At 41.0% G+C, this 13,850-nt stretch overlaps 1 protein-coding gene across 1 annotated transcript in view; it reads left to right on the top strand.

The window, feature by feature from the left end:
- The window catches only part of C7 (complement C7), an 81,627-nt gene that overhangs the window by 49,516 nt on the left and 18,261 nt on the right, over positions 1-13,850 (top strand). The window contains exons 12-14 of the mRNA XM_055246253.2: positions 1,098-1,269; positions 9,907-9,994; positions 12,546-12,678. Of these exons, the coding sequence (XP_055102228.2) occupies positions 1,098-1,269; positions 9,907-9,994; positions 12,546-12,678 (393 nt within the window). The remainder of the gene's footprint in view (positions 1-1,097; positions 1,270-9,906; positions 9,995-12,545; positions 12,679-13,850) is intronic.

Here is a 13,850-nt window from a genome sequence, read left to right as displayed (position 1 = left end):
GAAGAGATGAAGTCTCAAATGAATTTAGAATCCTCCTTCCCTTTCCTACTTCCAGATTATAGCTACTGTGGTTAAGGCTCTTAGCTGTTATCTCTATTTATCCATCTGAACTAACAGCCCCACTGTGCCCTCCACTTCCCATTCTCTGTTAGAATAGAGTTATGATGAAAACACCTTCATCCTCTGTAATTATCTCAATAAGGTTTTGCTGTAACAAAGGTCTGTGGAGCTTGTATATTTGCATTGCCTAACCTTTCTGATGGCATGCTCTTTGAAACATTTCTATTTCTATTCTGTATGATGTACTATCAATCACTCACAAATATTTGTTGAACATCTGCTGTGTGCTCTACAGTGTATATGGTTCTTCAAGCACTTAGTACAGGGCTATATGAAATTAACTTTATGAGTAGTCAAAGTATGACTACAATCTATATACTTTTGTTTCTATATTTATTTACATGTCTGTCTCTTGTAGAATGCTCATTACTTAAGGTCAGGGCTGTTTGATTCCTTTCTTTATTCCCAGAGCTTGACAAAAGGCTTGATTCATAGAAGTCACTAAATGAACGATAAATGAATAAATATAAGACTGAACTATAGAGGCTTATATACAAGCATTACAAAGGCATCCTTATCCCCAAATGTCTCTCCAAGTGGTCTGTTCTGGTAATTAAAACTCTACGACTGTGATTCATTCCTTTGTGGCTTGGATTTCCCCTTATCTGTTAAAATGGAAGCACCCTCTCCTGCTGTCTAATTAAATAGAATGGTAATATTTCCTGCCCACCTCCATTCACTGTTGTGAGAAGTAAATAAATGATACAATGTACGTAAAAGTGCTTTGGAACAGTTGTAAAATAATCAACAAATTAAGGATATTATTGCAAGAGGTTCACTAATGCAATCTTAATTTGGACATTCCTAGTCTGTATGTAGAGCCATTCTGAACATTGTAGAAAACCTCAATGAAGAGTGAAGGTAATCAATATCCAGAATGATCTCTTCCTCCAATTAACTTGTTAGCAGGAAGCATAGCACTAAGTTCTCAAGCCCTCTTTAAGAACTTATTGATCAACCTCTCTCTCATCTTATAGGAGGGGTTGATGGAGGTTGGAGTTGCTGGTCCTCTTGGAGCCCCTGTGTCCAAGGGAAGAAAACAAGAAGCCGTGAATGCAATAACCCACCTCCCAGTGGCGGTGGGAGATCCTGCATTGGAGAAATGACAGAAAGCACACAATGCGAAGATGAGGAGCTGGAGCACTTGAGGTAATGGAGACCCGACCCCCTGGCAGTTGCATAGAACACAGTACCGTCTGCAGTTGGCGTGGAACACATGATCGCTGCTGTCGAGAGATTTAGAAGTTAAATGGCTATTTTTACCAGGGACTGCTTTGTACCTTAGCACTAGGGTGAGTTGAAGGAGCTTGCTCTGTGTGCTTCAGGTTTTCCTGAAACAAGTGTTACGAAAGGCTGGGTAATTGGGAGTAGTCCTGCTGAGTGGATACGATCATTCTCATTCGTTTTGGCCACCGACTTGCTGTGTGACCTTGGGCAAGTTACTGGCCACATCTCTAAAATTAGCATGATAATAGCAGGTAAACTGATATTAAGATTATCTGTTTATTGTTATTGTCAGAATTAAATGAGATTAAGCACCCAAAGTGATTACTAAGCATTCATTAAAGTTAGTATTACTTTTAAGATATACCATTCTTACTCATTTATTTTTTGGATTAAGCATAGAGCCAGTTGCTTGAGATGGAGAATATCTTGGTGGGTGAACCCAGTAGCCTGGCATTAACTTTCCATTTGTCAGGACCCTGCAAAAGCCATCTCAAAAATGCTCAGTTGATGAATCACAGCCCTGGGTCAGAATTCTTTATGCCACACCCTACTGTTTTACATCGTCCTTAGTAATTTTTGCTGACTGGACTTGGCAAAATGTTCTAGTAAGATAATTTGAAGGTCATGTGACTTGAAGAAAGAGATGAGGTGCTTGGTATCTGGTAGAAGCATAGGGTGAATAAAGAAAAAAGAATAAGGTGGGAAGCCTTATTCCTAACTCTTTGGTGCCTTGTAATCTGGCATTTATCAGTATCTGTTGACTGAGGAAGCTGGCAAGCATGTGAATTATGGTGGGAAGAGGATGCCAGCTGTGGTGCACATGTTTCTGGGAGGATGAGGGTCTGGGAGGAGATCTCTGAGTGGATGCATTTTTCCTGCTTTTCGACATAAAGCTAGGAGGAGAGGTACATCCTAAGAAAGGCATTGAAGAGATTTTTCACTCTTGGTGCTCAGGGGAGGGGAAGTATCTTCTTTCTCAGTACGAATAGGAAAATCAAACTTTCCACAGTTTTCTCAAAGTGTGGCAAGATTATAAGGAACTCAGCTGAGAAGGAGGCCACACTCCGTTTGTACTGCTTTCTCTCAGATTTTGTGTCTCTGGAGTGGAGATAATATTAGTGTTATTTTGACCTTAGAGGCAGTCTTGAAAACCATTGTTTAATGACAGATGTCATCATTATCATTATCTTTATTACAGGCTCCCCCAAGAGATGGTCATAGTGATGGTAAAGTGTCAGGATTGGCACTTGTGGGATGATATTAGGACTTCTGTTCTCTCATCTTCCTTTTAGGCTTAAGATTCTTACTCCAAGCCTTACTTAAACTTGCTTTCACCAAATAATGTGCTTTCAGTTATACACATTCAGAAAAAGATGTAGACACTAAGACTTCTTATTTCTCTATTGCCTTGTGAGAGGTAGAAGGTGCACAATTGTAGGAGCCTAATTGACTAGACGTAAATCCAGCTTTGGTATTTATTAGTTCATAATCTTGGACAAGTTATTTGAACTTTCTGTGCCATTGTTTTTTCCATGTATCTCATGGTGTTGCTGTATGAATTGAGATAATGCACATATGCAGAGCAACTGCCATGGTGCCTGACACATAGTAAATGCTTAGTAAAAGGTAGTTATAATTTTGTGTTACCTCTCTTTTGGGGTCACTAACTCTAATTACCTTCTTTTTTTTTTTTTTTTTTTTTTGAGATGGAGTCTCACTCTGTCACCCAGGCGGGAGTACAGTGGTGGGATCTCAGCTCACTGCAATGTCCACCTCCCAAGCTCAGGAGATTCTCCTGCCTCAGCCTCCTAAGTAGCTGGGATTACAGATGTGCACCACTGTGCCCAGCTAATTTTTATAGTTTTAGTAGAGATGGGGTTTCACCTTGTAGGCCAGGCTGGTCTCAGAACTCCTGACCTCAGTCTCTCTGCCTGCCCTGTCCTCCCAAAGTGCTGGGATTACAGGCATGAGCTGTCACGTCTTGCCCAATACCTTATTTTCAATACAGAATTAATTCTGTATTAAATGAATTTCAGAACCAAACGGCAAGAGGAAAAATAGGTTTTGAAACAGGTGACCTCTAGAAAGCAGAAAGTAGTATGTTGGCCTAAGACTTTCTTTTTCTTTTCATTCTTTCTGTTTGTTTTTCTTTCCTTTTTTTAATTATTGTACTTTAAGTTCTAGGGTACATGTGCACAATGTGCAGGTTTGTTACATTTGTATCCATGTGCCATGTTGGTGTGCTGCACCCATTAACTCTTCATTTAGCATTAGGTGCATCTCCTAATGCTATCCCTCCCCCCTCGTCCACCCCACAACAGTCCCCAGAGTGTGATGTTCCCCTTCCTGTGTCCATGAGTTCTCATTGTTCAATTCCCACCTATGAGTGAGAACATGCGGTGTTTGGTTTTTTGTCCTTGCGATAGTTTACTGAGGGATGATTTCCAGTTTCATACATGTCCCTACAAAGGACATGAACTCATCATTTTTTATGGCTGCATAGTATTCCATGGTGTATATGTGCCACATTTTCTTAATCCAGTCTATTGTTGTTGGACATTTGGGTTGGTTCCAATTCTTTGCTATTGTGAATAGTGCCACAATAAACATACGTGTGCATGTGTCTTTATAGCAGCATGATTTATAGTCCTTTGGGTATATACCCAGTAATGGGATGGCTGGGTCAAATGGTATTTCTAGTTCTAGATCCCTGAGGAATCGCCACACTCACTTCCACAATGGTTGAACTAGTTTACAGTCCCACCAACAGTGTAAAAGTGTTCCTATTTCTCCACATCCTCTCCAGCACCTGTTGTTTCCTGACTTTTTAATGATGGCCATTCTAACTGGTGTGAGATGGTATCTCACTGTGGTTTTGATTTGCATTTCTCTGATGGCCAGTGATGATGAGCGTTTTTTCATGTGTCTTTTGGCTGCATAAATGTCCTCTTTTGAGATGTGTCTGTTCATATCCTTCACCCACTTTTTAATGGGGTTGTTTGTTTTTTTCTTGTAAATTTGTTTGAGTTCATTGTAGATTCTGGATATTAGCCCTTTGTCAGATGAGTAGGTTGCAAAAATTTTCTCCCATTTTGTAGGTTACCTGTTCACTCTGATGATAGTTTCTTTTGCTGTGCAGAAGCTCTTTAGTTTAATGAGATCCCATTTGTCAATTTTGGCTTTTGTTGCCATTGCTTTTCGTGTTTTAGACATGAAGTCCTTGCCCATGCCTATGTCCTGAATGGTAATGCCTAGGTTTTCTTCTAGAGTTTTTATGGTTTTAGGTGTAACATGTAAGTCTTTAATCCATCTTGAATTAATTTTTGTATAAGGTGTAAGGAAAGGATCCAGTTGCAGCTTTCTGCATATGACTAGCCAGTTTTCCCAGCACCATTTATTAAATAGGGAATCCTTTCCCCATTGCTTGTTTTTGTCAGGTTTGTCAAAGATCAGATAGTTGTAGATATGTGGCATTATTTCTGAGGGCTCTGTTCTGTTCCATTGATCTATATCTCTGTTTTGGTACCAGTACCATGCTGTTTTGGTTACTGTAGCCTTGTAGTATAGTTTGAAGTCAGGTAGCGTGATGCCTCCAGCTTTTTTCTTTTGGCTTAGGATTGACTTGGCGATGCGGGCTCTTTTTTGGTTCCCTATGAACTTTAAAGTAGTTTTTTCCAATTCTGTGAAGAAAGTCATTGGTAGCTTGATGGGGATGGCATTGAATTTATAAATTACCTTGGGCAGTATGGCCATTTTCACGATATTGATTCTTCCAACCCATGAGCATGGAATGTTCTTCCATTTGTTTGTATCCTCTTTTATTTCATTGAGTAGAGGTTTGTAGTTCTCCTTGAAGAGGTCCTTCACATCCCTTGTAAGTTGGATTCCTAGGTATTTTATTCTCTTTGAAGCAATTGTGAATGGTAGTTCACTCATGATTTGGCTCTCTGTTTGTCTGTTATTGGTGTATAAGAATGCTTGTGATTTTAGTACATTGATTTTGTATCCTGAGACTTTGCTGAAGTTGCTTATCAGCTTAAGGAGATTTTGGGCTGAGACAATGGGGTTTTCTAGATATGCAATCATGTCATCTGCAAACAGGGACAATTTGACTTCCTCTTTTCCCAACTGAATACCGTTTATTTCCTTCTCCTGCCTAATTGCCCTGGCCAGAACTTCCAACACTATGTTGAATAGGAGTGGGGAGAGAGGGCATCCCTCTCTTGTGCCCATTTTCAAAGGGAATGCTTCCAGTTTTTGCCCATTCAGTATGATATTGGCTGTGGATTTGTCATAGATAGCTTTATTATTTTAAGATACCTCCCATCAATACCTAATTTATTGAGAGTTTTTAGCATGAAGGGTTGTTGAATTTTGTCAAAGGCCTTTTCTGCATCTATTGAGATAATCATGTTGTTTTTGTCTTTGGTTCTGTTTATATGCTGGATTACGTTTATTGATTTGCGTATGTTCAACCAGCCTTGCATCCCAGGGATGAAGCCCACTTGATCATGGTGAATAAGCTTTTTGATGTGCTGCTGGATTCGGTTTGCTGGTATTTTATTGAGGATTTTTGCATCAATGTTCATCAGGGATATTGGTCGAAAATTCTCTTTTTTGGTCGTGTTTCTGCCTGGCTTTGGTATCAGGATGATGCTGGCCTCATAAAATGAGTTAGGGAGGATTCCCTCTTTTTCTATTGATTGGAATAGTTTCAGAAGGAATGGTACCAGTTCCTCCTTGTACCTCTGGTAGAATTTGGCTGTGAATCCATCTGGTCCTGCACTCTTTTTGGTTGGTAAGCTATTGATTATTGCCACAATTTCAGAGCCTGTTATTGGTCTATTCAGAGATTCAACTTCTTCCTGGTTTAGTCTTGGGAGGGTGTATGTGTCAAGGAATTTATCCATTTCTTCTAGATTTTCTAGTTTATTTGCATAGAGGTGTCTGTAGTATTCTCTGATGGTAGGTTGTATTAATGTGGGATTGGTGGTGATATCCCCTTTATCATTTTTTATTGCATCTATTTGATTCTTCTCTCTTTTATTCTTTATTATTCTTGCTAGCAGTCTATCAATTTTGTTGATCTTTTCAAAAAACCAGCTCCTGGATTCATTGATTTTTTTGAAGGGTTTTTTGTGTCTCTATCTCCTTCAATTCTGCTCTAATTTTAGTTATTTGTTGCCTTCTGCTAGCTTTTGAATGTGTTTGCTCTTGCTTCTCTGGGTCTTTTAATTGTGATGTTAGGGTGTCAATTTTAGATTTTCCTGCTTTCTCTTGTGGGCATTTAGTGCTATAAATTTCCCTCTACACACTGCTTTGAATGTGTCCCAGAGATTCCGGTATGTTGTGTCTTTGTTCTCGTTGGTTTCAAAGAACATCTTTATTTCCGCCTTCATTTCATTATGGACCCAGTAGTCACTCAGGAGCAGGTTGTTCAGTTTCCATGTAGTTGAGTGGTTTTGAGTGAGTTTCTTAATTCTGAGTTCTAGTTTGATTGCACTATGGTCTGAGAGACAGTTTGTTATAATTTCTGTCCTTTTACATTTGCTGAGGAGAGCTTTACTTCCAACTATGTGGTCAATTTTGGAATAGGTGTGGTGTGGTGCTGAAAAAAATGTATATTCTGTTGATTTGGGGTGGAGCGTTCTGTAGATGTCTATTAGGTCTGCTTGGTGCAGAGCTGAGTTCAATTCCTGGATATCTTTGTTAACTTTCTGTCTCATTGATCTGTCTAATGTTGACAGTGGGGTGTTAAAGTCTCCCATTACTATTGTGTGGGAGTCTAAGTCTCTTTGTAAGTCACTCAGGACTTGCTTTATGGATCTGGGTGCTCCTGTATTGGGTGCATATATATTTAGGATAGTTAGCGCTTCTTGTTGAATTGATCCCTTTACCGTTATGTAATGGCCTTCTTTGTCTCTTTTGATCTTTGTTGGTTTAAAGTCAGTTTTATCAGAGACTAGGATTGCAACCCCTGCCTTTTTTTGTTTTCCATTTTCTTGGTAGATCTTCCTCCATCCTTTTATTTTGAGCCTATGTGTGTCTCTGCACATGAGATGGGTTTCCTGAATACAGCACACTGATGGGTCTTGACTCTTTATCCAATTTGCCAGTCTGTGTCTTTTAATTGTAGCATTTAGTCCATTTACATTTAAAATTAATATTGTTATGTGTGAATTTGATCCTGTCATTATGATGTTAGTTGGTTATTTTGCTCATTAGTTGATGCAGTTTCTTCCTAGCCTCGATGGTCTTTACAATTTGGCATGATTTCACAGTGGCTGGTACCAGTTGCTCCTTTCCATGTTTAGTGCTTCCTTCAGGAGCTCTTTTAGGGCAGGCCTGGTGGTGACAAAATCTCTCAGCATTTGCTTGTCTGTAAAGTATTTTATTTCTCCTTCACTTATGAAGCTTAGTTTGGGTGGATATGAATTTCTGGATTGAAAATTCTTTTCTTTAAGAATGTTGAATATTGGCCCCCACTCTCTTCTGGCTTGCAGAGTTTCTGCCGAGAGATCAGCTGTTAGTCTGATGGGCTTCCCTTTGTGGGTAACCTGACCTTTCTCTCTGGCTGCCCTTAACATTTTCTCCTTCATTTTAACTTTGGTGAATCTGACAATTATGTGTCTTGGAGTTGCTCTTCTCAGAGAGTATCTTTGTGGCGTTCTCTGTATTTCCGGAATCTGAATGTTGGCCTGCCTTGCTAGATTGGGGAAGTTCTCCTGGATAATATACTGCAGAGGGTTTTCCAACTTGGTTCCATTCTCACTGTCACTTTCAGGTACACCAATCAGACGTAGATTTGGTCTTTTCACATAGTCCCATATTTCTTGGAGGCTTTGTTCATTTCTTTTTATTCTTTTTTTCTCTAGACTTCCCTTCTCACTTCATTTCATTCATTTCATCTTCCATCACTGATACCCTTTCTTCCAGTTGATTGCATCGGCTCCTGAGGCTTCTGCATTCTTCACGTAGTTCTCGAGCCTTGGCTTTCAGTGCCATCAGCTCCTTCAAGCACTTCTCTGTATTGGTTATTCTAATTATACATTCGTCTAATTCTTTTTCAAAGTTTTTAACTTCTTTGCCTTTGGCTTGAATTTCCTCCTGTAGCTCGGAGTAGTTTGATGATCTGAAGCCTTGTTCTCTCAACTCGTCAAAGTCATTTTCCATCCAGCTTTGTTCCATTGCTGGTGAGGAACTGCGTTCCTTTGGGGGAGGAGAGGTGCTCTGCTTTTTAGAGTTTCCAGTTTTTCTGCTCTGTTTTTTCCCCTTCTTTGTGGTTGTATCTACTTTTGGTCTTTGATGATGGTGATGTACAGATGGGTTTTTGGTGTGGATATCCTTTCTGTTTGTTAGTTTTCCTTGTAACATACAGGACCCTCAGCTGCAGGTCTGTTGGAGTTTGCTAGAGGTCCACTCCAGACCCTGTTTGCCTGAGTGTCAGCAGCAGTGGCTGCAGAACAGCGGATTTTCATGAACCGCAAATGCTGCTGTTTGATTGCTCCTCTGGAAGTTTTGTCTCAGAGGGGTACCCAGCCACGTGAGGTGTCAGTCTGCCCCTACTGGGGGGTGCATCCCAGTTAGGCTGCTCGGGGGTCAGGGACCCACTTGAGGAGGCAGTCTGCCCATTCTCAGATCTCCAGCTGCGTGCTGGGAGAAACACTACTCTCTTCAAAGCTGTCAGACAGGGACATTTAAGTCTGCAGAGGTTACTGCTGTCTTTTTGTTTTGTCTGTGCCCTGCCCCCAGAGGTGGAGCCTACAGAGGCAGGCAGGCCTCCTTGAGCTGTGGTGGGCTCCACCCAGTTCAAGCTTCCTGGCTGCTTTGTTTACCTAATCAAGCCTGGGCAATGGCAGGCGCCCCTCTCCCAGCCACGCTGCCGCCTTGCAGTTTAATCTCAGACTGCTGTGCTAGCAATCAGCGAGAGTCCGTGGGCGCAGGACCCTCTGAGCCAGATGCGGGATATAATCACCTGGTGTGCCGTTTTTTAAGCCCGTCTGAAAAGTGCAGTATTAGGGTGGGAGTGACCCGATTTTCCAGGTCCCGTCTGTCACCCCTTTCTTTGACTAGGAAAGGGAACTCCCTGACCCCTTGCGCTTCCCAAGTGAGGCGATGCCTCGCCCTGCTTCGGCTCACGCACAGTGCACTGCACCCACTGTCCTGTGCCCACTGTCTGGCACTCTCTAGTGAGATGAACCCGATACCTCAGATGGAAATGCAGAAATCACCTGTCTTCTGCGTCGCTCACGCTGAGAGCTGTAGACTGGAGCTGTTCCTATTCGGCCATCTTGGCTCCTGCCTCCCTCTGTTTGTTTTTCATACTACTGACCTGGCAGCTATTTAAATCACTGTCTTTTGTTAGCTTGAGTTTATGTTTGAGTTTTCTACCACAGGATGTAAGCAGATATTTGGTTCTAAGAATGACAAAAATATTACACTAATGTACTTAAATGAATGGAGTTCCTTCAGATACAAAGGAGAAATCCGATGTAATGCAAAATAATTATTTTACTGTGGAAATCAATCACATTAATTACATTTTTTTTTTCCTTCCAGGTTGCTTGAACCACATTGCTTTCCTTTGTCTTTGGTTCCAACAGAATTCTGTCCATCACCTCCTGCCTTGAAAGATGGATTTGTTCAAGTTGGTTATGAAAGATATTTTTTTCCTTTATAATGCTCTAATTTCAATCTCTCTGCTGAGCTCGTAACCTATTTTCTTCCTCCATGGTGAAGCCATGCCAAAAATATTTTATATGTGCATTTTAGTTTTAGTGGTGAGGGTTTTAGTGTGTGATTTTTTCTTTAGCCCAAGGTGATTTGAATTCTGCAGAAGGCAGTATATCTCCTATGGTGTGGGAAATCAATACTGCCACACAGTGAATCAAAAATGTAATCATGCCAGAGGGCTACTAAACATTGCCACTCTAAACACCAAACTAGGAATCTACAAGCTTGCTCTTTAACTTACAGAACTTCTCTTATTTTTGCCACTGACATTTTTTTTCCCCTCATAACTGTAGGCCCTGGGATGAAGTATTAGGTTTATTCCAGGAGTCAATAAGACAGTTAACTAGTGTCTAGTGAGATATGGATCATTCTACTTTGAGCAATTGAACTTTCCTGTTCAGGAAAGAAGAGTAGTCATCTGCCATTTGTCATTCTAGGGACTTTTGTTGTTCTTGGCTTTTGGGACATTTTAGTTAGTGCTGCTCTCAGTCTTTATGATGAGGCTTTGGCCTGAAGCCCCAGTGGTGCCTCTTCATGGCTCACAAGGATATTGTTCATGAGGACTCTCTCCATGTTACCAGCGCTGCTTTCCTCACGAGGGATTTTGCTTTTCAAATCCCAGGCCCTTGAACATGCATTCACTGAAAATTCACTGAGGTTTCCCCAAATGTAGGCACTACTGGGAGATGAAAGTTGTGTGTTCATGCACGTGTGTCTGTGTGTGTTTGTGTAGAGAGAGAGAGAGAGAAAATGAATCTAGCATTTCTACCACCCATTCTGTCCTACCACAGTCACCATAATTCGTGGAGTTCCTGAATGGAACATATGCTCAGAGAATAGGCCAAGCAAACTCATGCATATTAGCAAACCATGAGGCTGCTGTCCCCAACTGCAGTGTGTGTGGTGTTGTTTTCAGAGCCAGGAGTCCCAAATATTGCTCTATGGACTGGCTGCATCCGAATTACTCAGGGAACTTAAAATTAGAGATGGCTCTTTCTCCCTCATCCTCCACATTTTCTGATTTGATAGGTTGGGAGTACAGCCTAAGAGTCTATTTTGTAATTTCTACAAGTGATTATGATATACGGCCGCGTTTGTGCACTGTTGAATAAGACTTCCTCATATGAATGTTTTTGTTTAGTTTTGTCTTTGCAAGGTGGAGGAAGGAATAGGATCATAAGTCGAAACAGAACATGTGCTCTTCCCCATTTCCCTCAAACCTCAGCATCAGCCTGGCCCATTCTGTTTCCTACTAACTTCTATGATAGAGCCAGAGTGGGCCAGGAAGCGCATACTGACAATGGGAAGGAGATACCAGGAAATCTTGTTCTAATCCCTAGAGCAGAGGTGGTCAAGGCCTGAGCTCCAAGCCCCCTCCCAGGCTTGAGTTTTTCACCATCCCCTTGGGTGGAAGAGAATGAGAAGGGTAAGGAAAGAGAGACCCCGAATGAGTGTGATGAACCTTCATCCACCCCCAGGCTCAGACTTCAAATTCCTCCTTGCTTCACCATGAAAACTCGCTTGCTGCCATTATAGGTTAGTGAAATGCTCTTGAATCTGACCCAGCCCCAGCATCATTCCATACATATACTGTGGAGTAGGAGGGTAGGATGGGAGAAGATCAACATTATGCTTCCCCTAAAAGTTATCAGCAAGAAACTTAAACTTTCATGAACATATTAATAGGATTGGAAAATTTCTGGGTGTTCATGCTGACATTTTTCAGGCAGTATTGTCAATGAACAGCTCATAATACCTTTTTTTTTTTTTTTTTTTTTTTTAGAGAGAGAGAGACAGAGTCTTGCTCTGTCACCCAGGCTGGCATGCAGTGGCACTATCTCGCCTCACTGCAACCTCCATCCCCCGGGTTCAAGTGATTCTCATGTCTCAGCCTCTTGAGTAGCTGGGACTACAGGCATGCACCACCATGCCCTGCTAATTTTTGTTAGATGCAGGGTTTCGCTATGTTGGCCAGGCTGGTCTCGAACTCCTGACCTCAGGTGATCCACCTGCCTTGGCCTCCCAAAGTGCTAGAATTACAGGCATGAGCCACCATGCCCGGCCTGGTAATACCTTAATATGAAGAGTTGACTGACAAAGATGTTCTCCAAATCTAATAAAGAACTGATTTTTCCTAAAAGTTAAAGGAAAAGAAATTATTTGGACAGTGTCCAAATAATTTTAATAGAATGTAATTTTAGTAGAATGCTTAGTATAGTCCTTGGTATTTTGGGAGAAATCAATACATTATAGACAGTGGTATTAATAGTTTTATTTCAATTAATGGTGGTGCTAGTGTTATTGACTATATGGGGAAAATGTTTTTATAGACACTTTTCTGAATCAGTTAATTAAATGTAGCTTGCCTGATGATTATGATTTATAGACCAAATATATGTAAAGAAACATTTTGTTAATGCAAAATAGACAAACTCTTTCCTTTTCCATCTTTTACTTTTGTTTAGGATGAAGGTACAATGTTTCCTGTGGGGAAAAATGTAGTGTACACTTGCAATGAAGGATATTCTCTTACTGGAAACCCAGTGGCCAGATGTGGAGAAGATTTACGGTGGCTTGTTGGGGAAATGCATTGTCAGAGTGAGTGGCATCAGTTGTATATAATTTAAGATGAGAAAATTAAGTGGAAGAGAATGAATCAAGATAAATAACACTCACCATATGGCCCATGTGTTGGCCTTTCTTTCCTGTAAGTCTGACATGATCCTGTTCAAGTTTTAGGAGCGACTTGAATAAGCCCTCTGCCTTCTCTAGTTGGTAATGTTCCCATTCAGTGAGGTCAATTTCATTGCAATTTAAAACTTTCAGGTGCAAATTAGAATAGGCCAGGGAACTCTCTTTAGATGAAGACCGTTAGGATATTCTTTAGAGTTCACTTACTCAGGATGTACCACAATCAATCGACTTCCTTAAATGCTTTGCATCTTATTCTGTTCGGAAAGACGCATCTGAATAATAGCTTCTGCATGCTGCACCACCCTAAAACTACTCTGGCTTCCATCTCACTTGCAATATAAGTTTGCTCAGCAAATGAATAGGCCGAGCTGCAGGGATACATTTTTCCTAAATCAGAATGCTTAGTATAGTAGCATTTTTCCTAAATCAGTTGCTCTGTGCTATATGAGGAAAGCCCTAGTACACACACACACACACACACACACACACATATATATTTCTGCCTTTGGGAATACACCTATTGTGAAATTTCTGAGTAATTGGGTATTCATACATTGGGTATACATACATTTAGATTTAGTGGAGGCTGCCAGCCTTCCAAGTGGTTGTACTGATTTACATCTCTAGCATAATCTGGTAATTCAAGATTACTTTATGTCCTTACTAACACTTGATAGCATCAGCCATAGTGGTGAGCGTATAGTGATATATATATATTTTTTTTGGAGGCAGAGTCTCACTCTGTTGCCCAGGCTGGAATGCAGTGGTGCCATCTTGGCTCACTGCAACCTCCGCATCCCAGGTTCATGTGATTCTTGTGCCTCAGCCTCCTGAGTAGATGGGACTACAGGTGTGTGCCAACACATCCTGCTAATTTTTTGTATTTTTAGTAGGGACAGGGTTTCACCATGTTGGCCAGGCTGGTCTCGAAGTCCTGAACTCAGGCAATCCACCCATCTTGGCCTCCCGGAGTGCTAGGATTATAGGCGTGAGCCACTGTGCTCGGCCTATTTTTATATTTTTTTCTAATGACTAATAATGTTAAGCTTGTTTTCATATGTTTGTTGGCCATTGGT

The sequence above is a fragment of the Symphalangus syndactylus genome, chromosome 16, assembly GCF_028878055.3.
Source record: "Symphalangus syndactylus isolate Jambi chromosome 16, NHGRI_mSymSyn1-v2.1_pri, whole genome shotgun sequence".
NCBI lineage: Eukaryota > Metazoa > Chordata > Mammalia > Primates > Hylobatidae > Symphalangus > Symphalangus syndactylus.
This window is presented reverse-complemented; position numbering and strand designations above follow the sequence as displayed.